Source organism: Marmota marmota, unplaced genomic scaffold (genome assembly GCF_001458135.2).
Source record: "Marmota marmota marmota unplaced genomic scaffold, marMar, whole genome shotgun sequence".
NCBI classification, from domain to species: Eukaryota; Metazoa; Chordata; class Mammalia; order Rodentia; family Sciuridae; genus Marmota; species Marmota marmota.
The window spans coordinates 3,244,380-3,270,815 of record NW_025999982.1 but is presented as its reverse complement, the minus strand read 5'-3'; the positions used below and the strand labels follow the sequence as shown (position 1 = coordinate 3,270,815).

Genomic DNA, 26,436 nt, shown 5'->3' with positions numbered 1-26,436 from the left:
TGGGGGGGGAGGCCAGGGGGAGTTACCAGGGATTGAACCCAGGGGTGCTTAACCATTGAGCCACATCCCCAGCCCTTTTATTAGAGACAGGGTCTCACTGAGTTCCTTTGTGCCTCACTAAGTTGCTGAGGCTGGCTTCAAACTCGCAATCCTCTTGCTTCAGCCTACTGAGCCTCTGGGATTATAGGCGTGCACTACTGCACCCAGCAACAATGTAGTTTTCAAAATTAAGAAAATAAAGAGATGGAAACTTTCTCTCACTGGTGAGTATTGTGCCATCCCTATTCAGCTGTCATTCCAAGGATCAATGACATTCCAAACAATATGGGAATACCAACTCCCAGGTTGTCCAGGACACTAAAAGACAAAAGTATTCATGAGGGCAGAGAACACACTTACTCTTCTCTTGAGGGCTATTTGGATCCGGCCTTGGTTGGTAATAAGTCTCAGTGGGGTGGTGATTGGGTCTTGATCTCCATTATCTGTAGCATCTGCCTCAATTCGAAGTGTCTGCCAAGTTATTTCCTTAAATGTTAAAACCTGAGAGTATAGAGAAAAAAAAACAATCCTTCTGTAGAAGAAATTAACCAAGACAGGATTCTAAGGGGAAAAGACTGGCAAGACAGAGACTCCCACCATTCTCAGTTGGGACTCTAACAGAAAGCAGTGAGTCGAAGGCCCTACCTGAGGGAAGAAGGAGTAATAACACAGTACAGAAAGGGTTCTGGGGTTCCCAGGGATGGGGAACATTTGAGGAAGTCTCCAAAGCAGAAATAATACCATCTAACAATTTATCCAACTTTGAGTACACCCCTTTCTCTCCCCTCAAAATGCTAGGGCTGTCACCTCTCCTCGGCGGGGATCAGTGATGCGAGTCAGACGAAGGTCACTCTGTTGCCAGTTAGGGTTGACACTGTAACCCTGGAGCTGCCATAATTCAAAAGAAGCATGGAAGGCCTTGGAGTGAATCTTGATGGTGATGGAATTGACGATGATGAACATCCCCTCCACTACCTTTTCAGCAAAGCCATACTCACTACAACAAATGAGACAGACCAATGATGAGAATCATGGGAGTTTGGGGGGTATTTTTGTTGTTGTTGTTGTTTTTTAATATTTATTTTTTAGTTTTAGGTGGACACAATGTCTTTATTTATTTATTTTTTTTTAATGTGGTTTGAGGATCAAACCCAGCACCCTGCGCATGCCAGGCAAGCGCGCTACCGCTTGAGCCACATCCCCAGCCCCTGTTGTTGTTTTTTTTTAAGTTGTAGACAGACTCGATACCTTTATTTTATTTATTTATTTTTATGTGGTGCTGAGGATCGAATCCAGGACCTCGCATATGCCAGGCAAGTGCTCTACCACTGAGCCACAACCCCAGCCACCCATAGGAGATTTGATGCAATCTTTACTCTGGAACACATTAGATCAAGCTATTGGGTGCTAGAAGTATGAGTGCTTAGTTTTCTTTTCTTGTTGTTTTTATGATTTCTAAATTTTTATTGTGATGATAAATGTTGATAACAAATTATCTTTTTCTTTGTTGTTTTTGTGGTGCTGGGGATTGAACCCAGGGCCTTGTGCATGCTAGGCAAGAACGTTACCATTGCGCTACATCCTAGCCAAAGTACAAAGAATTCTTTTTAATGGTATTTTTTCTCCTGTACTGGGATTTAAACCCAGGGGGCTCTCTACCACTGAGTTATATTTCCAGCCTTTTTTTCATTTTTATATCAAAACAGGGTCTTATTCAAGGTCCAGGATGGCCTTGAATCCTCCTGCCTCAGCTTGAGATTACAGGCATGCACCACTGCACCCAACTTTTAATGGGATTTTTTTTTAAACAATGGAATTTTAAAAAAGAAAATAACCAATTAAGATTGCCTGGAAGCAATCTTCCTCCTTTTAGAATAAATTGATAAATCTATATATAGTTCACAAACTACCTGAGTAAACATTTAGATATTATCTGTGCAGAAAGAAGAACGTTAGATTTCTACAAAATCCTCAAAGACAAAGAATACTCTGCAAAGGAAGTGGAAAGAAATACAGCAAGTGATTTAATACTGTGAATCCACTCAAGGACAGTTTCACCTTTGCCAGTCTAATACTTCCCAAAGAGCGGTGAAAAGCCAGCAATGAGCAATGGCCAAGAAAGAGGAACAAAAAATATCTTTTTTTTCCCTTTGGTACCAGGGATTGAACCCTGGGGGGTTTAGCCACTGAGCCACATCCCCAGCCCCTTTTTAACTTTGTTTTTTGTTTTAGAGACAGGGTCTCACTAAGTTGCAGAGGCTGGCTTTGAACTTGCAATCCTCCAGTCTCAGTCTCCAAGCCACTGTGATTATAGGTGTGTATCACCACACCTGGCATAAACAACATCTTAAAAGTCCCTCTGAATACAGAAACACAGTCATTCTTAAAATGTAGGTGAAATCACCTCTCATTACAAAAACCAAAAAGGATTCAAACTAAAAATTCATACTAAAAATTTTTATATATTTGCAACTTGTTCACAAAGAACTAATAAAAAGACCAAGAGCCCAGCCAGGCATGTGGTGCACCCCTGTATTCCCAGCAACTTGAGAGACTAAGGCAGGAGGATCACAAATTCAAGGCCAGCTAGGGCAATTTAGTAAGACCCTGTGACCCTGTCTCAAAATGAAAAAGGGCTGGGGATATAGTTCAGTGGTAACGTGCCTTGGGTCAATTCAAGTACCAAAAAAAAAAAAAAAAGAAGAAGACGACGACTAAAGGAAAAACAGATGAGCCAAGAACCCAACAAAAACGGAATAAAGTATGGGAAGTTCAAAGAAAAATAAATGCAAATAGCTATTAAACATAAAATGATGCTGGACCCTACTCATAAATCAAAACTACATTGAGAATCACTTGATTTACGACAAAGGTGACAGTACAATGGGGAAAAGAAATCTTTTCAGTAAACGGTCCATGGTCAGTTTGGGATATTCATAAAGAGAAAAAATAATATTGACCCCTATGCTACATCAAATAAAAAAATCAGTTTCAAGCCTCTACCCTCTTCCTCTCTGCCCTCTTCCTCTTCTTTCTCTCCACTCTCTGCTCTCTTTCTCCCCCTCTCTGCCCTCCTCCTCTCTTCTCTCTGCTCTCTGCCTCTCCTTTTCTTCCTCTTCAGGCAGCCCCCCAATAAAATCTCTTGGTTGAAAAAAAAAATCAGTTTCAAGATAGATTGGAGCCAAAGCAATCCTTACCAAGAAGAGTGAAGCAGGAGACATCACAATAGCAGACTTTATACTACAGAGCTATAGTAACAAAACTGGCATGGTGTTGGCACCAAAATAGATCAATGGTAGGTAGACCAATGGTTTAGAATAGAGGACACAGGACCAGGCACAGTGGCGCACGGCTGTAATCCAAGTCGCTCAGGAGGCTGAGGCAGGAAGATCAGTAGTTCAAACCCAGCCTCAGCAATGGCAAGGCAGTAGGCAACTCAGTGAGACCCTGTCTCTAAATAAAATACAAAATAGGGCTGGGGATATGGCTCAGTGGTCGATTGACCCTGAGTTCAATTCCCAGTACCCCCCACCCCCCCCAAAAAAAAAGAATAGAGTACACAGAGACTAACCCACATAAATACAGTTATCTCATACCAGACAAAGGTGCCAAAACATACATTGGAGAAAATGGTGCTGAGAGAACTGGAAATCTATATGCAGCAAAATGAAATTAAACCTCTATCTCTCACCCTCTCTCAAGGACCTAGGAATTAGACCAGAGACTCTGCACCTAATAAAAGAAAAAGCAGGTCCAAATTTTCACTGTGTCAGATTAGGCCCCAACTTCTTTAACAATACTCCTAAAGTACAAGAAATAAAATCCTAAATCAATAAATGGGCTGGATTCAAACTGAAAAGCTTCTCTCAGCAAAAGAAACAAACAGTGAGGTAAACAGAGAACCTACAAAATAGGAGCAAATTTTTACTATATACACATCAGATAAAGCAAGGATATATAAAGAACTCAAAAAACTTCACACACACACACACACACACAAAACAAATAACCCAATCAATAAATGGGCTAAGGAAATGAGCAGACACTTCACAGAAGATATACAATGAATCAACAAATATATGAAAAAATGTTCAACATCTCTAGCAATTAGAGAAATGTAAGGCAAAACTAAATCTCCAGTCAGAATGGCAATTATCAAGAATTCAAGCAACAATAAGTGCTGGCGAGGATATGGGGAAAAGGTATTCTGATTCATTGCTGGTGGGATTGCAAAATAGTGCAACCACTTTGGAAAGCAGTATAGAGACTCCTTAGAAAACTTGGAATGGAACCACTCTTTGATCCAGCTATTCCACTCCTTGGTCTACCTATACCCAAAGGACGTAAAATCAACAGAGGAATGGATAAAGACAATGTGGTACATATACACAATGAAATATTACTCAGCCTTAGAGAAGAATGATATTATGGCATTTGCAGGTAAATGAATGGAACTAGAGAATATCATGCTAAGTGAAATAAACCAAGCCCAAAAAACCCAAAGCCAAATATTTTCTCTGATAAGCAGATGCTGAGCCATAGTGGGGCAGGTGGGTATAGGGAAGAATGAAGAAACTTTGGTTTGTGTAGAGGGAAGTCAGGGGAGGTTTGGGTTGTGGGGATGGGAAGGATAGTAGAAAGAGACAGACATTATTACCCTATATACATGTATGATTACACTAGTGGAGTGACTCTGAACCATGTACAGCCAGAGGAATGAGAAGTTGTGCTCCATTTGTGTGCTATACGTCAAAATGCATTCTACTGTAAAATTAATTAATTAATTTTAAAAAGAGACATTTCCAAAGAATATAATTTTTTTGGTGGCGGGGGGGTGGGGGCGGTTTACTGGCATTTCTCAGCCACCTACAAACTGACCAGTCAAAATCTCGAACTGGGGTATGTGGTTCCCTAGTCAATTCTCTTCCAAAGGGCCATGTCTTTGCTTTGTAGAATAGGCATTACATGGCATCACCTGAGCCCTCTCATTACCAACTTCTCTTACTTAACACAGGTACCCTTCCACTACACATACCCAGAGAGCCCAGGCACAGGAGCAATCCCATGATGCACTTATTTTCTCCTAGACTTGGATGTCTCATATTTGCTGGAATTTTTCCATAACAACTCCACACCTTGATAATTCTCAACAAGAATTGGTTCCAGCCCACACAACACAGTGCTTTCCTGACTTCTTACTTAGGAAATAATAGGTAATTATAAAGGAGGATTCTACAACCATGTCCATTGTTCCCTTCCTCCTTCCAGCAAGAGCACCTCAAAAATTTCATCCTTTCATGCATTTTTTTTTCATTTAAACTAAAATCATGACCCCAATCTTGTTTAAAAAAAAAAACTCTTCTTTGACTTAAACCCAGAACCTCCTTCTAATGAGCATCTTTCCTTGTCCAGTATTCTAGACTTACAGCTCAACTACAGTTCTTCCCCAAAGAGGGAGATTGCATTATTTTGTCTTTGAAAGGATTCTTTGCAGTTTTTTAATGCACTAGAACTACTCTGACTCTTCTATCTGAAATCAGCTTCTCTATTATTCATTTTATTTTTGGTGCTCATTACTTCCTAATATAAAATCACATATTTGATAACTTATTTCATACTTATCTCTTTTGTCCATATTATAAGTTTTTGATGATAGAATTTTTAAATGTCTGTATTCCTATCACATAGAATACTGGCCAAATATTGTAGCCACTCAAAAAATATTTGTGCAGTAAATATATATATTTTAAAAATCAGCATACTACAGTATGCAGCCACCTCAAGTTTATAACAGCTCAATTCACAATAGCTAAACTGTGGAACCAACCTAGATGTCCTTCAATAGAAGAATGAATAAAGAAACTATGGTATATATACACAATGGAATATTACTCAGCATTAAAAGAGAATAAATTATGGCATGTGCAGGTAAATGAATGGAGTTGGAGAATATCATGCTAAGTGAAGTAAGCCAATCCCAAAAATACAAAGGCTGAATGTTTTCTCTGATAAATGAAAGCTAATCTATAATGGGGTGCCATGTTCCTCACAACAAAAACACTCAGGGTCACTCCAGGGGAATTGGGCTGCGCGAAATAACCATATGAGACAGAGATACCTTTTTCTTTGGGGGTCCTGTGACGGCTCCTCTGACCTTAAGGGTCCACAGAAAGAGAGAGAGAGAGCCAGCATGTGCTGACCCCTTTTATTAAGAAGGAGCCATTCAAATGAGGCAAGGGGTCAGGTTTCAGGGGCCTAAGTCTAGCTTCATGATTTCTGCTGTCAGCAGGTTGACTGACATCTAGGAAGGCCACACCCAAAGGCAGAGTAAGAGAAAGGGACACACAAAGGGCGTTTCCATGGAACATTCTATCCCAAACAGGGCAAAGGGGTAATATCACAAAGGAACATATGAGCATAGCTCCATCCATGGGGCTGCAGGAAAGCACACCTACGCATGAAGACACATTCTGTTACTTCGAGGATTGGGGCAGTGTCTGGGGCCACTACGAATGTGGCCAGATCACTACAAAAGTGATGGACAGAGCCTCTACCAATGGAAGGAAAATGCTAATCACTCAACTTGACAGCCTCCCACAGTGTGGGGCAGGGGCAAGGGAAGAATAAAGGAACTTTGGATTGGACAGAGGGGAGCGAGTGGAGGGGAGGGGGTGTGGAGGCAGGAAGATGGTGGAACGAGATGGACATAATTACCCTATGTACGGGTATGACTGCACAAATGGTGTGACTCTATATCATGTACAACCACAGAAATGAAAAGTTGTGCTCCATTTGTATAAAAAAATTAAATTTAAAAAAAAAAAAGATAGATTGGAGCTGGGTGCAGTGGCACACGCCCGTAATCCCACTGGCTCAGGAGGCTGAGACAGGAGGATCCTGAGTTCAAAGCCAGCCTCAGCAAATTGAGGTGCTAAACAACTCAGTGAAACCCTGTCTCTAAATAAAATATAAAATAGGGCTGGGGATGCAGCTCGGTGGTTGAGTGCACCTGAGTTCAATCCCAGGTACCAAAAAAAAAAAAAAAAAAGAAAGAAAGAAAGAAAGAAAGTGGGTAGGCACAACACAAATATATTTATATATATAATATATATATGTGTATATATATATATTTTTTTAATTTATTTATTTTGAAGTGATCTGGCCACATCCGTAGTGGCCCCAGACTCTGCCCAGATCCTTGAAGTACCAGAATATGTCTTCATGCATAGGCTTGCCTTCCTGTAGCCCCATGGATGGAGCTATGCTCACCCGTTCCTTTGTGATATTACCCCTTTGCTCTGTTTGGGATAGAATGTTCCATGGAAACACCCTTTGTGTGTTCCTTTCTCTTACATGTGTGTGTGTGTGTGTATATATATTATATATATAAACACAAACATATACATATACATATAATGCAAGCCATTTTACAGTTTTAACTTAAAACTATATAATAGTTCAAAATAAACCTTATTTTAATTGAAACAAATGAACTTCTCTATATGCCAAGTTGGCTCACAAGCATATAAAGAATGATTTCAAGTGATCTTAAAACATGGTATTTTGACCATATATCCCTAATGTGATATCTTTTTTCCCCAAGTACTAGAGATTGAACACAAGGGCACTCAACCACTAAGCTTCATCCTCAGTCCTTTCTATTTTTTGAGAAAGGGTCTTATTAAGTTGCTCAGATTAGCCCTGAACTTCCAATCTTCCTGCCTGAGCCTCCCAAGTAGTCGGGATTACAGGCATGTGCCACCAGGTCCAGCTTTAATGTGGTATCTCACACACACACACACACACACACACACACACACACACAGTCCTAATACATTGAGTACTTCTATTTTTTTAATGATGTTATTGTATTTTTTATTCCTTTATTTATTTATTTATTTTATGTGGTACTGAGGATCAAACCTAGTGCCTCACACATGCTAGTGCTCTACCACTGAGCCACAACTGCAGCCCAGAGTACTTCTACTGATAGTTAGAATATTGGATTATTGGGGCTGGGGATGTGGCTCAAGCGGTAGCTCGCTTGCCTGGCATACATGCGGCCCGGGTTCGATCCTCAGCACCACATACAAAAAAAGATGTTGTGTCCGCTGAAAAACTAAAGAATAAATATTAAAAAAAATTCTCTCTCTCTATCTCTCTCTCTCTTTAAAAAAAATATTGGGTTATTTTATTTTTTGAAACCATTGAAAAACTAAATCATTAATAATGTTATTGTGATTAAAGAACTCAAATTCAGTATAAGAAATTTTAAAATGTTGAATTTTAAAAGTAAACTCAAAACACTGTTTTCCTTTGGGAGGTTAGAAATATCAGGATATTATCCTGATTTATTTCTCTCTCTCTTTCTTTTGCTCTCTCTTTGTGTGTGGTGTGTATATCTGTGTTAACCCAGGGACACTTAACCACTGAACCACATCTCCAAGCCTTTTTGAGACATGGTTTCACTAAGTTGCTAAGGGCCTCACTAAACTGCTGAGGCTGACCTTAAATTTTCAACATTTCTGCCTCAGCCTCCCTAGTCCCTGGAATTACAGGAAAGCACCACCACATCCAGCTTATTTTTCTTCCTTCTTCTTTTTTATTTTTGGTGTGTAGGGGGGGTGGGTAATAGGGATTGAACCGAGGAGTGCTTAACTACTGAGCCACATCCCCACCCTTTTTTGTTTTTATTTTGAGACAGGGTCTCACTAAGTTGGTTAGGGCCTTGCTAAATTACTGAGGCTGGCTTTGAATTTGCAATCCTCCTGCCTCAGCCTCCCGAGCCACTGGGATTACAGACATGTACCACTGCCCTGGGTATTTTTCTCTTTCTTAAAAATAGCTCTTTTCTAATACAAAATACTGAAACGGGCTTAAAGCAATGACAATTCAATAAACACAATTTTGCCCAGACAATAGACTCTCAACAGCATTTCTCACTAAATAAATCAGGGGTCCCTGAAGAAATGTCTAATCCAGGACAAAGATACACGAGAGAAGCCTGAAATATCTTTTTCTCTCTAAATGCAGAAGGATTACTGAGGTCTTTTCCACAGGACATAGGAGCTCACTTAGAAAGGCTCCAGATAGGAGGACATCTGAGCATCAAAAATAATGATGACTATAAAGATAAAGATGTGACATACAACAAATTTGTTTAAAAAGTAAATGTTAAGAATGGGATTAAAAAATGTAAAATGTATAAAAAGAATGTAAAATGTAAAAAGAATATAAAATGGTAAATCATTCAGAAAAGTTTAGCATTTTCTTAAAAAGTTAAATAATATAGCACCCAACAATTCCATTCCTAAGTATTTTCCGAAGAGAAATAACAGACATAACCACATAAAAACTGCTATACAAATGCTTACAGTCACATTATTCACAATAGCCAAAAAATAGAAATAAAATAACCATCAACAAGCAAAGACAGAAACAAGTTGTGGTGTGTGTTCACAGTGGATTGTGACTCAGTGCAATGGTCTAAATGTCCATGTCCCCTGGCTTCATCATACACTGAGACCTGATTCTTGAAGGTTCTAGGAGATGGAACCTTTGGAATGTGATCAGGACATGTGGTAAGGCCTTCATCGATGGGATTAGTTACTGTATAAAAGAGGACCAAGGGAGATCCCTTACCCCTTGGAATTATTCTTACAAAGAAAAAAATGTTTTGATCAGGTAAAGCCTTAAAATGTAACTACCAGATTAAACAAGAAACATTTTCAATGATACATTGAGGATAATCAGCCAAAATACAAAATGAGGGATTAGAAAAATTATTTTCTATAAAGAATAAATGGAGGCTGGGGTTGTGGCTCAGAGGTACAGCACTTGTCTAGCATGTGCGAGGCTCTGAGTTCGATCCTCAACACCACATAAAAATAAGTAAAACAAAGCCATCTTGTCCAACTACAACTAAAAAAATATTTTAAAAAAAGAATAAATGGTACATCAAAAGACGTGTATGTGGGGCTGGGGTTGTGGCTCAGCAGTAGAGCGCCCGCCTAACTTGAGAGGCGCTGGGTTCGATCCTCAGCACCACATATAAATAAACAAATAAAATAAAGATATTGTGTCCAAGTGTAAATAAAAAAATATTTTTAAAAAGAAAAGGGGTGTGTGTGTGTGTGTGTGTGTGTGTGTGTGTCAGGCTGCGGTTGTGGCTAAGTTGGTAGAGCGCTTGCCTAGCATGTGTGAGGTACTGGGTTCGATCCATATAAATAAATGAATAAAATAAAGGTCCATCAACATAATAAATGAATAAAATAAAGGTCCATCAACATCTAAAAAAAATTTTTTTTAAATATGTGTATATATAGCCAGGCACAGTGGTGCAGAGTCTTTGCAGATATAATCAAGTTAAGATGAATACTAGGGGCTGGGGCTATAGCTCAGCAGCAGAGCGCTTGCCTAGCACGTGTAAGGCACTGGGTTCCATCCTTAGCACCACATAAAAATAAACAAATAGGGACTGGGGTTGTGGCTCAGAGGTACAGCACTCGCCTGACATGCGTGAGACACTGCATTCAATCGTCAGCACACAGAAAAATAAAATAAAGATATTGTGTCTACCTATAACTAAAAAATAAATATTTAAATAAATAAACAAACAAAGGCACACTGTCCATCTACGACTACAAAAAAAATTTTTTAAAGATGAATACTAGATTAGGGCGGGTTATAACCCAATGATGGTTGTCCTCATAAGAAGCAGAAAACTTGGGACTGGGGTTGTGGCTCAGCGGTAGATCACTCGCCTAGCACATGTGAAGCTCTGAGTTCAATCCTCAGCACCACATAAAAATAAATAAACAAAATAAAGGTATTGTGTCCAACTACAACTAAGGGGAAAAAAAAAAAAAAAGAAGAAGCAGAAAACTTGCCTTCAGGCACACACTTGTATTCCTAGCTACTCAGGAGGCTGAATCAAGAGGACCTCAACTTTGAGGCCAGCATAGGCAACTTAAGTGAGATCCTGTCTCAAAATTTAAAAAGGCGGGCTGGGGATGTGGCTCAAGCAGTAGTGTGCTCGCATGGCATGTGCAGGGTGCTGGGTTCAATCTCAGCACCACATAAAAAATAAAATAAAGATGTTGTAACCACCGAAAACTAAAAAATAAATATTAAAAAACTCTCTCTCTCTCTCTAAAAAAAAAAATTTAAAAAGGCTAGGAATGTAGCTCCATAGTTGAGTGCCCCTGGATTCAATACCCAGTAGTGGGAGAGAAAAACAAAAAGTGTGTATGTTAGGGCTAGGGGTGAGCCTTGGTGGTAGAATACTAGCTTAGCGTGCAGAAGGCCCTGGGTCCAATCCACAGCACTGAAAAAAAAAAGGGGGGGGGTGTTGGAGGGAGACAGTACATTAAAAGAATTTTTTAAAAGCATGTGACCCAAATGTAATGTAATGTGTGGATCTGTTTTGATCTACATTGTACTGTTAAAAAATGTATGTGTGGGGCTGACGCTGTGGCTCAGCGGTAGAGCGCTTGCCTAGCATGTGCAGGGCCCTGGGTTCAATCCTCAGCACCACATAAAAATAAATAAATAAAGGTATTGTGTCCAACTACAACTAAAAAAATAATTTTAAAAAAATGTATGTGTATGCGGGGCGGGGGGGGGGGGGTGTGGGTGTTCTGCAGTGCTGAGGATGAAACTTAGGGACCTAAGGACTTGCACATGCTAGGTAANTCTACATTGTACTGTTAAAAAATGTATGTGTGGGGCTGACGCTGTGGCTCAGCGGTAGAGCGCTTGCCTAGCATGTGCAGGGCCCTGGGTTCAATCCTCAGCACCACATAAAATAAATAAATAAAGGTATTGTGTCACTAACGTCAAAAATAAATTTAAAATGTTAAATGTGTGTGCGGGCGGGGGCGGGGGGGGGTGTGGGTGTTCTGCAGTGCTGAGGATGAAACTTAGGGACCTAAGGACTTGCACATGCTAGGTAAGCACTCTACCCATTTAGTCCTAAAAAAAAAATAGAGATAATTTAGGAAAATTGATTATGAAATAGATATTAGGTGATATTAAAGAATTCTTGTTTATTCTACTAAATGTGAAAATAGTATTTTTTTTGCCAATCTTTGTCTATTAAAGACATATGATATAGAATATTTACAGGTGGAATCACATGGTGTCAGAGATTTGTTTTCAAGTACTACAGTGCACACAAGCAAAGTGGCAGAAGAAAGATGAAAAAAGAATAGCAAAGTGTTGGTAACCGCTGACGTTGGGTACATAGAAATTCAATACACTATTCTCCATGTTAGTATACATTTGAAAAATTCTATGTTGGTAACCGCTGACGTTGGGTACATAGAAATTCATTACACTATTCTCCATGTTGGTGTACATTTGAAAAATTCTATAACAAAAACAATTTATATTTTAACTACAAAGGCAATCTGGAGCAGTACATATGTTGGAAATAACAGGGCTCAAAGCAACTAACCTCTGTCCTGAAGCAAGGGCAATGGGAGACTGTCCATTGGGGGGCCGAGGCTCCTCACACGTCTTCATCTCCACCTCTACCTTATCCAGACACTGGAATAAAAGCCATGCAGAGCTAAGCACGTGCACAAAACCACACAGCACATAAGACAGCAGACTTCGTGCTGATAATCACCCAAAAGTCAACAGAAACTGAACTCCTAACTTTCCCTGTCAGGATTCCAAGGGAAAACAGGGAAGTCTAAGGATAGAGCACAAGCAGCAAAAATTATTATTTTAAATAATAATAATAATAGCCAGGGGTGTTGGAACACACCTGTAATCCCAGCTGCTCAGGGAGATGAGGCAGGAAGATCAACACAGTAGGGAAACAAAAGGGCATCTGACACGCCCAAGATGGAAGAATTCCTTCCTGGCCTGAGCAACCTGTAAAAATTTGCCTCAAATAAAATTTAAAAAAAGGGCTGAGGACATAGCTTAGTGGCAGAGTGCCCCTAAGTTCAGACCCCAATACTGTGGGGGGCAGGTAATACCTCATGGGGCTTATGAGTCTCAATGCTGATTCTTACCCTGCCCAGCAGTTCCAGGATAAGCCAGGACAACAATCATCACTCTATCTCAGAGAGAAGCTCACAGGGCCATAAATAAGTACCTACCACTCCCAAAAGGGTCAGCCTATCAGGATTCTTCCTCATCTTCTCTCCTACCTTTTGAAAGTCTACCCTAGCCATCCCCATTTGATTACTTGCAATCAAGAATGGCCATTACCAAGCAAATTGGGTGTGTCTTCAACTTTGTCCACTGGATCTGAAAGAGGAAAGCAAAAACTCAGGGATGTGGGAGCTGCCCTTGGAGAAGGCAGGCCTACTGGCCAAAGGCAGCAGCAGCACTCTGACCCCTGTTCTCACCCGGATGGAGGCCCTGTTGCAGTAGACCCGAGTGATGGCTAACCATGTGGGCAGTTCCAGCACATTCTGTAGAACCTCTTCATCCAGCTCCAAGTTGGTGAGCTGACCCTCCCCCTTCAGGGTGCTCAAGTTGATTTTGTCCGGGGAAAGATTCTTAGTGAACCTGAAAAGAGTAATGACAAGAAGCTATTATATCCATGAGAATCTGCTAAATGAACATCATAATCACTAACATTTCTGAATTCAGAGTAAAGAGAAAGTTCAAGAACAAATATTGACTAATGACCGCACTGTCTCTACACCACGTAAGATTTTAGGTGAGATCTATCATCCTGTCGTCCTATTCAATCCTACTGTGGGGACGCTGGGGAAATGCCTGTAGCAATGGCAAGCCACTATTTTGATATTTCTGAATCTCCACATAAAAATAGAACAACTAAACAGCAGCACAGAAGGGTCATGGTTGACATTTACAAGAAAACTAGAAGATAAAGTATCCTTATAAATCCTCATGTGCTACAGTTTGGTAAAAACACCAGCACTCATTTGACATGAGTGCTACATGCAGCTGTCAGACAAACAGAGGGAAGCCTGACAAGCCTGGGAACAGAGGAATTCCAAGACAGCCAACCAGTATTAAATGAAAATCAGAAAAACAAACTGGGAGGGGTTTTGTCTACCACAAAGGGTCTCCAGTAAGACTCTGGGACACTGCAGTCCTAGAAACTCATGAAATTAACCTTCCAAAGCTCCTTCCTAGGCAAGATTCCTATACAGAAAAGAATCAAGTTAGGGATAACAGAAATGCATGGCCCTAATCCCTACTCAGGAGGCTGAGGCAGGAAGATAGCAATTCTGAGGCTAGCCTGGGCAACTTAGTGAGACCTTGCCTCAAAAAAATAAAAAGAGACTGTAACTCCATGGTAGAATGACCCTGGGGGTCAATCTCCAGTACAAAAGAAAGAGGAGGTAAGAAGCAGGAAGGGGAGTGGAGGGAAGGGAATGGGGAGAAAAAGAAAAGGAAGAAGAGATAAGCCAAATAAAAGTAGAGACAGGAGAACAGAAGATCAGGATATCTCAGAAAGTGAACCATTGTTTTCTAATACTACCTGAAGCAACAGAAGAGGAAGTTCTATGCAGCACAAAATAATAGCTGGCTAATAATGGGCTTATTAAGCAGGGTAAAATAAAATCCCTGATGCTTACATATACCATTACTGATGTGATCAAAGAACAAACTATCACCTGTAGTCTTCCCGAAGGGACTGATCCTGACTCTCATCAAGCCCCTGAGCCGAGGGGCTAATGTGAAGGAAATACAGAGGGCAGAGGAAAGCTGCTGAACTGTATGCACCCTAATAGTGCCATCGACATGACCGTGGTCTGCATGGGAAACTATAGGTCAATTGCCTGGCCATGAATAACCCACAGTAAGTCTTCCCTCCTAACTTCTTCCCATTTTACTCTACGTGGACCATAAGAATGCTGATTTAACATCTTTATTTAGATGATCACAACAACTTTAAATATTTGTGGGGTTTGTTTTGTTTTGTTTTACAGTGTGGAGGATTAAATCCAGGGCAACATGCATACTAGGCAAGCACTCTACAATTTAGCCACATCCTCAGCCAAAAAAAATGTCATTTTTAGGGCTGGGGTTGTGGCTCAGTGGTGGCGTGCTTGCCTAGCATGCATGGGGCACTGGGTTTGATTCTCAGCACCACATACAAACAAACAAACAAACAAACAAATAAATAAATAAATAAATAAATAAACGTCCCTTAACAATAAAAAATATTTTTTAAAATGTCATTTTTATTTTCTATTTCACAAGTGGGAGAAAGCCTCCTCACCTGACCTGGACCAAACAGAACCAAACTGCTAATAATGATGACACCATACTTTGTACCAGGTACAAAAGGAAGGTTCTTTATTAACATTATCTCAATGAATCTTTACAATACCCCATATGAGGCAGAAATTATTATCCCCATTATACAAAGGAAGAGTATGAGGCTCAGCTGTGAATTTGCCCCAAGTGATAGGGCAGGAAGAGGTAATCACAATATGAACTCGGGACAGCTCACTGGCATTGGCTTCTACAAGCATCTGTTCTAACAGTATGAATACTCCCTTCCAAAACAAACCTGCCACAGAATAAATTTATAAGATGTTTCAGAAATGGTTGGAGGACATCTTTTCCCTTTTACAATCAACCATGGTCTGCTTAACCCATGTAAGAAGGATAAACCTCAAAAAAAAAAAAAAAAATTTTTTTTTTAGAGTCATAATGTAATGCTATCAAAAACCTTTCTGCACTTTACCAACCCAATCAAATTAATAAAATCTTTCCTAAGTACATCAGGGCTGACACCAAGTCTCTACCAAGATGCAAACAACAGACCACAGGGGGCTCCATGCCATCAAGTAGATGATAAATAACAAAAGCTAAGAGTGCTAAACCGCCAGGACTTTTCCAAGTCCACTCTAAGATGGCTCATAGTACATGTTTGTCTGTCGGACCACCATAGACTTGTTTTCCTGTTTAGTGACGTTATCCAGTCATGTGTCAGTTCTGAACAATGCATCATTAGGCAATTCTGTCACTGTGCCAACATCAGAGTGTACTTACACAAACCTAGATACTAGACCTCCACAGATGTGGTTGCTCAATGACCAAAATGTTGGTATGCAGCACTTGACTATATCTGCTTTTTAACTTACCAATTTATTTTTAGAATTCAATGAAAAATGGATACCACCTTATTAGTGTCTCAAAAAATTCTTCAGTTAAGAATTCCTGGGGAGGGCTGGGGATGTGGCTCAAGCGGTAGCGCGCTCGCCTGGCATGCGTGCGGCCGGGGTTCGATCCTCAGCACCACATACAAACAAAGATGTTGGGTCCGCCGAAAACTAAAAAATAAATATTAAAAAATTCTCTCTCTCTCTCTCTCTCTCTCGCTCTCTCTCTCTAAAAATAAAAATAAAAATAAAGAATTCCTGGGGAACTGAAGCTGTAGCTCAGTAGCAGAGCACTTGCCTAGCATGTGTAAGGCACTGGGTTTGATCCTTAGCACCACATAAAAATAAACAAACAAAGGCATTCTGTCCATCTACAACTACAAAAATATTAAAAAAAAAAAAAAGGAATTCCTAGCACCAAAATAGACATGTAAACAAATGGTACAGAATGGAGAACACAGAGACAAACCCACATAAATACAGTTATCTCATACCAGACAAAAGCACCAAAAACATACACTGGAGAAAAGAGAGCCTCTTCAACAAATGGTGCTGGGAGAACTGGAAATCCATATGCAGCAAAATGAGACTAAACCCCTGTCTCTCACCATGCACAAAACTCAACTCAAAGTGGATCAAGGACCTAGGAATTTGACCAGAGACCCTGTGCCTAATAGAGGAAAAAGTAGGCCCAAATCTTCATCACGTTGGATTAGGCCCCAACTTCTTTAACAAGACTCCTAAAGCACAAGAAATAAAATCAACAATTAATAAATAGGATGGATTCAAACTAAAAAGCTTCTTCTCAGCAAAAGAAGCAATCAATGAGGTGAAGAGAGAGCCTACATTTGGGGAGCAAATTTTTGCCACATGCACATCAGATAGAGCACCAATCTCCAGGATATATTAAGAACTCAAAAAACTTAACACCAAAAAAACTAACAACCCAATCAATAAATGGGCTACAAAGCTGAACAGACACTTCTCAGAAGAAGATATACACTCAATCAACAAATATATGAAAAAATGTACAACATATCTAGTATTTAGAAAAATGCAAATCAAAACAAAACTAAGATTTCATCTCACACCAGTCAGAATGGCAGTTATCAAGAATACAAACAAAGTGTTGGTGAGGATGTGGAGGAAAAAGCACACTCATACATTGCTGGGGGGACTGCAAATTGGTGCAACCACTCTGGAAAGCAGTTTGGCGATTCCTTAGAAAACTTGGAATGGAACCATTTGACCCAACTATCCCACTCCTTGGTCTATACTCAAAAGACTTTAAACTAGCATACTAAAGTGACACAGCCACATCAATATTTATAGCAGCTCTATTCACAATAGCTAAACTGTGGAACCAACCTAGACGCCCTTCAATAAGTGAATGGATAAAGAAACTGTGGTATATATATACAATGGAATATCACTCAGCATTAAAAAAGAATAAAATTATGGCATTTGAGCTGAGACACACCCCCAGCCCTGTTTTTTGTATTTTATTTAAAGACAGAGTCTCACTGAGTTGCTTATGCGCCTTGCTTTTGTGAGGCTGACTTTGAACTCGTGATCCTCCTGCCCCAGCCTCCCAACCACTAGGATTACAGAAGCGCGCCACCTCACCCAGCTTAAGATATTGAATTCTTGAGAAGAATCATGGTCCCTGGCACAAACATTATTCAGCATTTATATTCCTAATCAAGGATGATATCAGTCAGTCCAAGGGTGGCTAAAAAGGCTAATGGCAGCCTGCTATTTATTCCACTTCAAGTATGTGGGAAAACATTTCCTGGCCATCTGTTACTGTTACGAAGTAAAGAAGCTAAGATGAAATCAAATTGGAAAAACAGATTTTGATCAAGTTTCATCTCTGCCAGAGGATTGCAATCTGCCAAAGAGACAACAGAGAAAGGCTCTCAGGCATACTTCCTAACATTGAGAATTTGCAGATTTTCAGAATTTCAGAGCTAGAAGGGATTTAAAATATTCATTTCTTCCAAATCTATAATTTGCAAATGAGGAAAACAAATGGTCAGGGTTAAATGGCTTGCCCAAGACTCATAGCCAGACAGCTGTAAACGTGGGACTCTAAATGACAGAAAAGGGACTTGACCCAGAATTCAATCAACTCTCTCACTATCCTGCCCCCATTAATTCATAACCTTCATTACTAATCATAGGGCAAATTAAAATAATCAGTCTCATAGAAATTGAACTCTCATAGAAAAAATTTAAAAAGGTCTGGGCATGGTGGCACATGTCTATAATCCCAGGCAATTCAGAGGCTGAAGCAGGAGGATCACAAGTTGGAGGCCAGCCTCAGCAACTTAGTGAGACTCTGACTTAAAATTAAAAACAGGGCTGGGAATATAGCCCAGAGGTAAAATACCTGTGAATTAAATCCATAACGCCACAAACAAAAAATAAAAAGGTCCACAAACCACTTTGCTTCCTTTAGTAACCTTTGTCCTGAGGTGATCACAGCCCAGGCCTTGATTTCTAAGTCAAGGAGGATAAGATTAAACTGCTTCTTAAGGAAATCTAGATCAAAGTATTTTTACTGTTCAGCCACAACATAAGCTGTCTTTAAGCAAAGACAAAACACAACTCTGAAGCATCTGGTTTAGACAGAAGGATCCCCTGCATCATCCAAACCAAACAAAATCACTAATGTCACTAACACTGCTCCATTCCCAAATAATCGGACAGAACATGCCACTCACTCTTGGTGCTTTGCTCTAATTGGTTTCATTCTCAAAACTTCTGCAGGAACAGATTTTATATGCCTTTCTTAAGAGAAAACTTCTAGATTTTTGTTTGTTCTTCACAATGTCGGGTTTTTAAACAGGTTTTGTGCCGTTTGAGGTGCAATTTATATACACTGGCTCATTTCTGAACTATTTAGTTTATCTGATCTACTATATATTTATGCAAATATCACACTATTCCCATTACCGTAGGGTTTTGGTTTGTTTGTTTGTTTTTTTAGATACCAGTGACTGAACCCAGGGGTGCTTAACCACTGAGCCACATCCCCAGCCCTTCATATATTTTGAGACAGGGTCTTGTTAAGTTGCTCAGGGCCTTGATAAGTTGCCGAGGCAGGCTTTGAACTTGTGACATAACACAAGTTCACATAACACAGGTCTTAGACCTGTCTCAAAATTCAAAAAACAAAACAATTTAAGCTCAGTGGTAAAGCATACCTGGGGAGGAGGGTGGGGAGGAGGAATAGTTGAAAAATGCAAACTCCTCCTCCTCCTCCCCGGCCCTCCTTCTTCTTTCAAGGGGGCTGCTGGGGATTGAACCCAAGAGCACTTTATCACTGAGCAACATCCCCAGCCCTTTTTAATTTTTATTTTGAGACAGGATCCCATTAAGTTGCTTAGGGATTCACTAAGTTACTAAGGCTGGCTTAGAACTTGTGTTCCTCCTGCCTCAGTCTCTCAAGTTGCTGGAATTATAGTACAGACATGTACCACTGTGTACAACTATTGCTTTTTCTAGGTTCCATGAAGTCTTTCCCCCCTATGTATCAGGATTTGGACAGAGTTTAGAAGCAAACTTTAGAGCTCCCTGTTCTGCTATATCCTCCTTCCTGAGACTTCCCCCTCCTTTTTCCAGCCGTTCTTTAGCCCTAAACTTCATCCTCTGACTCCTCCAGTGAGTAAGATTGTGGACTTTTGCTTGAGTGCTAGCACCATCACCATGCAAATTGCCAAAGACCCTTGGGCAAAACAACAATACAAATAAGAATCTTACCCAACAGTTCCCATCTTTCAAATTCCCTGTCACTTTATGCCTGATGCGATCACTTTCCAACATCTTCAAGTAGTTTTTTTTTTTTTTAACATATTATCCAGAATTCAAAACAGTTATCTGAGAGAGGGGCAGCTTGATACAAGATAAGCTCCAATTCATAGTAGATCCTTTCCTATTAGATTTAATTGATTTTATGTCTTTCTCTAAGAGGCAATTATAACATGAGTTACCAAAAACACATATGACCACATGTGCATAAATGCACCCTCTCAGAACAGCATGATAGATGGGCACATCAGAAACAAAGGTGAAGAGGGAGGAATCCTAAGAGGGGTCCAGGAGTGTGGTTCAGTGGTAAAGAGCATGCTTAGCATGTGCAAGGCCCTGGATTCAATCCCCAGCACAAGAAAGAAAGGAAGAAAGAAAGAAATTGTACAAGTCTGGGCTGGAGCTATAGCTCAGTGGTAGAGCACCTGCCTTGCACATGTGAGGCAATGGGTTCGATCCTCAATACCACATAAAAATTAATAAATAAAGATTAAAAAAAAGAAATTATACAAGTTATCCTCTTGGTCTACTGGTGAAAGGTTTATTATAAAAGTTAAACAATATAAAGAGGCATAAAAAGAAATGATAGTTTCCAACACACAGAAGTAATTATAAGCTTGGCACAATGGCTCACACCTGTAATCCCAATGACTCAGGAGGCTAAGGCAGGAGGATCAGAAGTTCGAAGCCTCAGCAACTTAGCATGACAGTGTCTCAAAATGAAAAAAAAATTAAAATAACTGGGAATTTAGCTGTCCTGGTTTTAATCCCCAGTAACCCCCCACCCCAAAAAAAAAAAAAAAAACTATATATCTAGACAGATGTATAAAATAGAATTATTCCACACATATCCTTCTAAAACTTGTTTTTACTTTTCATTAACATTTATATATTATTAAACTTTTAATGCTTTTCAAGAATTGGAAAGTTATCCTCAAGCTAAGATCCCTTACATTCCTTTACGGATGCACTATAATTTACTTAATAAAGTCTGTACTAATTTCTCTTTTACAAGGATTTTATTAGTAGTACACTTGTACATTAAAAAGTATCATCAGTTTTCTCATTTGTTTGTTCTATAGGAAAGATTCATAGAAATGGAAGCTTACATTTTACATTTTGACAGATACTACCAAATTTTCTTTCATAGACGTCATAGTGGATCATACTTTTACCTGTAATTGACTGCATACATTCCCACACCCATGGAGCAGTTCAGTTCATGACTCGCCACACTCTCATTTACTCCACCACTCAGTACTGGGCCAATCAACAGAACAAGGATTCTATAGAGGTCCTCTTTCCTTAATTCTCAACAGTAACCCTGCTGAACACTCCAGTTCCCACCTCTAAAACTGTAGCCTTTCTAACTTCTATCCTGTTTAGCTGCAGCTGTAACATCTTAGTCGGAGCCAGTCTTGTTTCTTGGAACTGAATACTTGCAATCTGGCCTCCTAGTGTAAAGGCTGTACCTGTGGACTCCTCATCTAATTTACAGTTACGTATTTAACCACCACCTAGAATTAGGGCTATAATATCCTATCCACCTAACTAGATAGCCTTTCACTGATCATTCTACATTTAGGACTTCGAGTTCCTCAGTGACTAACTCACAGCTGCCTGCAGCCTTCTCTCCTCAAATAATTCTTTGTCCATTCAGCTCCCACGTGACTAGGTGCCAGCTTCTCTCCCTATACAGGTCCTGAAGGGACTATACCTCATGACCCAAATTTTGGAATATCTTACTTTATTAAAAATATTTCTTGTCATACTAATATATTCCCCTTAATTTCTTTTACTTCAGTTTCTTGGCAATTCCAAAACTTAGGTCAAGGACAGTTGGTGAAATCAGATTATTAGATTTCTACTTTTAAAAGCTTCATGCAGGTTCTGGATTATCCAAAGCAAAAATGCATTCGTTAACCCTCAAAATAGGAAGATCTATTCCACTAGCAGGCATTGCTGGTAATTCACTATTGAATAAGAATTGGTATTTCTTCATCACATACTTCAAACAGCTATTTAGAGAAGTGAAACACATAGATTATCTGAGCTTTAAAAACTGCCCAAGGAGGAAACTGAGGCCGTCCTTAATTTCTGAGGAAAACCTAACTATAAATAAAATGAATACTTTATTTTAAGAGACAAAAATGTCAGGCATGGTGGTGAATACTGTGGTCCCAGTTACTTGGGAGACTGAGGAGGAAGAATCACTTGAGCCTACAAGTTCAAGGCCAACCTTAGCAACATAGTGAAATCCTATCTCAAAACAAAACAGAACAAAAAACCCAAAGAGACAAAAACAGCTCAAAATGAGCATTCATGCCAGGCACAGTGGTGCATGAATCCCAGCAGCTTAGGAGGCTGAGGCAGGAGGATGGTGAGTTCAAAACCAGACTTAAATAACGGCAAGGTGCTAAGCAACTCAGTGCAGTGAGAGTCTGTCTCTAAATAAAAATACCAACTAGAGCTGGGGATGTGGCTTAGTAGTCAAGTGCCCCCAAGTTCAAATCCTGGTACCCCCCCCCCAAAAAAAAATGAGCATACATATCTGATGGGGAAAGAAAAGCCCTGTCAGTTGTTTCCTCTGCACAAATGACTAAATGAACACATACATGAGAGAAGAGCACATTCAACTGGCAAGGGTTAGGGGGTTCACACCATAGAAAGGAGCTGCTGAGCATATATACAAAGAAGAATTTAAAAGAAAAAGGTCTCCACGAATGGTGTGAAAATACTTAGTGTACAAACAGTGACTTGAAAAAATGTGCTCTATATGTGTAATATGAAATGAATTGCACTCTGCCATTGTATATAACAAATTAGAATAAATAAATAATTTAATTTTAAAAAGATGAGGAAATTGGAAAAAAAAGGAAAAGGTCTCTAACCCTAAAGGGTATGAGATCCTTAAGGGCTTGAACTGTGTCATTGAGTCTGTGCCAGCATAAAGTCTAGGATAAGGATGCTCAATTAATGTTTATTGAATGAGTTGATAACAATTCAAAGCCAATAAATTATAATTGCCAAAGAGGTAGAATGAACTAAAGGATATATCCAATAATCCCCCTCTTTCACACATTGCAAACCAACCGTAATATGTCTCACTAGCCCAACACGTCAAAACCAGTGTTAAGAGCGTCTTTTATAAACAGGAAAACAAATCTCTCTGTAAGGCTGAGGTAAAAAGCACAGTTTTCCTATTAAAGATAATTAGAAGGTGCAAAGTGTTAAAAGGAGAGAGGCAAAAATCAGTATATTCTAAAAGCTGCCCAGAAGTTTTAATAATAAAACTGAAATAAGAAATATGAAAAATTTTACTACTCAGAACAAAAAATATTTTTTAAATAACAGCTAAATTTAATAATTGCTCACTTTATTCCAAACATTGTTTTCAAGCCAGGCCGAGTGGCACACGCCTATAATCCTAGCAGCTTGGAAGGCTGAGGCAAGAGGATTGCGAGTTCAAAGCCAGCCTTAGCAACTTAGTGAGGCCCTAAGCAATTCAGTGATACCCTTTCTCTAAATAAAATTCAAAAAAGGGCTAGAGATATATCTCAATGGTTAAGTTTCCCCAAGTTCAATCCCCAGTACCAAAAACCACCAACAAAAAACAAACAAACAAAACATTGTTTTAAATACTTCATACTTTCTTAGTTTTTAATGTTGGGGATTGAACCCAGGGCCTGCATGCACTCTGCCACTGAGCTACATACACGCCAGTCCACTTTATACTTCTTTTATGTGTGTGGTACTAAGTACTGAACCCAGCTACAATCCCAGCCCTATTTTTTTTGAGACAAGAACTCACTAAATTTCCAAAACTGTCCTCAAACTTATGATCCTCCTGCCTCAGCCTCCCAAGTAGCTGAGATTACAGGCTGTGTACCGCCATTTTTTGCCCAGTCATTTTTCATGTATTTCTCTAATGACCCTATGATATATTAGCCTCATTTTATGATGAAGACACCAAGGCACAGAAAGGTTAACTTGCCCAAGGTCACAGAGCTAGTAACTAACAGAGATAGGATTCAAAATCTAGCAATCTGGCTCAAGAACTTAGCCTTAACTTCCTGATTTTTTCCCACATTTTTTTTTAAGAGAGAGAGAGACAGAGAGAGAGAGAGATTTTTTAATATTTATTTTTTAGGTTTCAGCGGACACAACATCTTTGTCTGTATGTGGTGCTGAGGATCGAACCCGGGCCGCACGCATGCCAGGCGAGCGCGCTACCGCTTGAGCCACATCCCCAGCCCTTCCCACATTTTTTATTGGTACATTATAGTTGTACATAACGCCATCTCCCTGATTTTTACAAAGTCAACACAAGGTGTAGAGGTTTGGAAAGGTTCCAGCTGCCTCAGACCCAGGTCGAAGGCAGTAGCAACTGAAAGCAACAAAGAACAACTGAGCACTGTCCAAATGCCTTGGAACAAAACAAAAGGCCTCTATGAACCAGCTCCCCTCTATCCTTCCAATATGACTTCTAGCTATGTCCACCCTCCACCATACATTCTAACGATACACAGCTATATGCGGTCTCCTAACTGCATCCTGCCACTTCTCAACTGAGTGCCACTGTTCGTGCAACTCGCCCTGCCTGGTACCATCATTCTCCCCCATCTGTGACCCTGGCCTCCAGCTCCAGAGATCTGTCCTAATGTTCTACTGAGCTCACTGGCTACAGGTCTATTGGCAATTAGGTTCCTAAACAGAAACCTTGTCTCATTGGAGTTCCTGGCACTTGGCACACAATGCAAGTGGACAATAAAAGTTTGCTGAAGAAATTAACAAATAATCTCAAAAACGGAGACTTTATGAAGAGTGCTCTGGAGAAGGAAAAAAAAAGAGTCCTCATAGCAGCTCAGGGTCTGAGTCCAGCCAGACTCCCTGAACTCTCTGTCCCAAGCATCTGAGAAAGGCTGTCACACCACCTGCAACTGTCCATCCAACCTTCCTGCAGCAAACCTTCCTCAAAGAGGCTGAGGAACTTCTCTTACTAAGGTCAGAGGATTAAGGAGCCACAGCCAAAAAGAAGGAAAACAGTGAAGGGCTCTGCTGAACTTCAGCAAAAAAGATAAGCTATGGTTCATTCCCGGCCTCTTACTTCCTATCAACTTCTGCCAAAACATTTTCTCAGATGAAATGTGTTTCTGAACTAAAGTCCAAGGAAGGAAAGAGGGGAGGAAGGAAGGAGTTTCTGCTGAGAAAAAAGGAAATGCATATTTTCGGCATTGCCTGGGAAAGCACCTAAACCAAATGACCAGAGGCATTTAGCCTGGGCGAACTCGTTTCCTCCTTATGTGGATTTTCTACATATTAGAACTCTCCAACATTCACATGACTCATACATACCACAAACTGCTGTCAGACCCCTGCCTCATCCCCACTGCCACCACAACAGAAACTATTTTGGTCACACTATGCCCTCATAAATATGTATAATCCTTTTATATCAGTAACAAAAAATAGCTCTTTCTTTCTGTGTATATATGTGTGTGTGTTATATGGAAATGCAACCCAGGGCCTTGCACATGCTAGGCAAGTATTCCACCACTGAGTCCAGTGAAAAATATTTCTTGATCAAAAAAAGGTGGGGAGGGGCAAGCACAATGAAATACGCCTGTAACCCCAGCTACGTGGAAGCCTAAGGCAGGAGAATTGCAAGTTCAAGGTCAGCCTGGGCAACTTACCAACACCCTAACTCAAAATAAAATTAAAATGGGCTACAGTTGTAGCTCAGTGCTTGCCTAGCTTATGTGAGGCCCTGGGTTCAATTCCCAGTACCACAAAAAATAATAATTTGGGGGGAAACATAAGCAAACTTTCAGAGTATCTATAGATTTCGAAGTTTTTAAATTAATCGTAGCTTAGGGGAGCTCACCCTGTAGGACATATTCTAAATTAAAGCCAGTCTTTTATTTGGTATCATTCCTGCTCCAAAATATGTTCTCACTGGGCGCAGGAGTACATGCCTGTAATCCTAGCAGCTCAGGAGGCTGAGGCAGAAGGATTGCGAGTTCAAAGCCAGCCTCAGCAACTTCAAGGCACTAAGCAATTCAGTGAGATCCTGTCTCTAAATAAAATTCAAAACAGGGCTGGGGATGTGGCTCAGTGGTTGAGTGCCCGAGTTCAATCCCCAGTACTCCCAAAACATCAAAAAACAAAATATGTTCTCTTCCCCTTTTCTTTTTTTTTTAATATTTTTTAGTTGTATATGGACACAATACCTTTATTTATTTTTACGTGGTGCTGAGGATTGAACCCAGTACCTCACACATGGCAGGCAAGTGCTCTGCCACTGAGCCACAACCCCAGCCCTCTCTTCCCCTTTTCTTAGCTGAAATCTTATATGTCTTAAAAGAATTGCAAATTCCGATTAGAAAGTGAAAGAATCAGGGGTTGGGAAGTAGCTCAGTGGCAAAGCACAAGGCCCTGAGATAAACCCTAGGCCCTGGAAAAAAAAAAAAGTGGGGGG

The 26,436-nt window shown here is 40.0% G+C and overlaps 1 protein-coding gene across 1 annotated transcript in view; it reads right to left on the bottom strand.

The window, feature by feature from the left end:
- Positions 1 to 19,973, bottom strand: part of Bltp3a (bridge-like lipid transfer protein family member 3A) — a 46,988-nt gene extending 27,015 nt beyond the window's left edge. The window contains exons 1-6 of the mRNA XM_048805718.1: positions 19,911 to 19,973; positions 13,404 to 13,589; positions 13,264 to 13,302; positions 12,497 to 12,588; positions 847 to 1,036; positions 400 to 540 (exon numbers count right to left, since the gene is read on the bottom strand). Coding sequence (XP_048661675.1) covers positions 400 to 540; positions 847 to 1,036; positions 12,497 to 12,588; positions 13,264 to 13,302; positions 13,404 to 13,589; positions 19,911 to 19,973 — 711 coding nt within the window. The remainder of the gene's footprint in view (positions 1 to 399; positions 541 to 846; positions 1,037 to 12,496; positions 12,589 to 13,263; positions 13,303 to 13,403; positions 13,590 to 19,910) is intronic.
- Between the last annotated feature and the right edge of the window lie 6,463 nt (positions 19,974 to 26,436).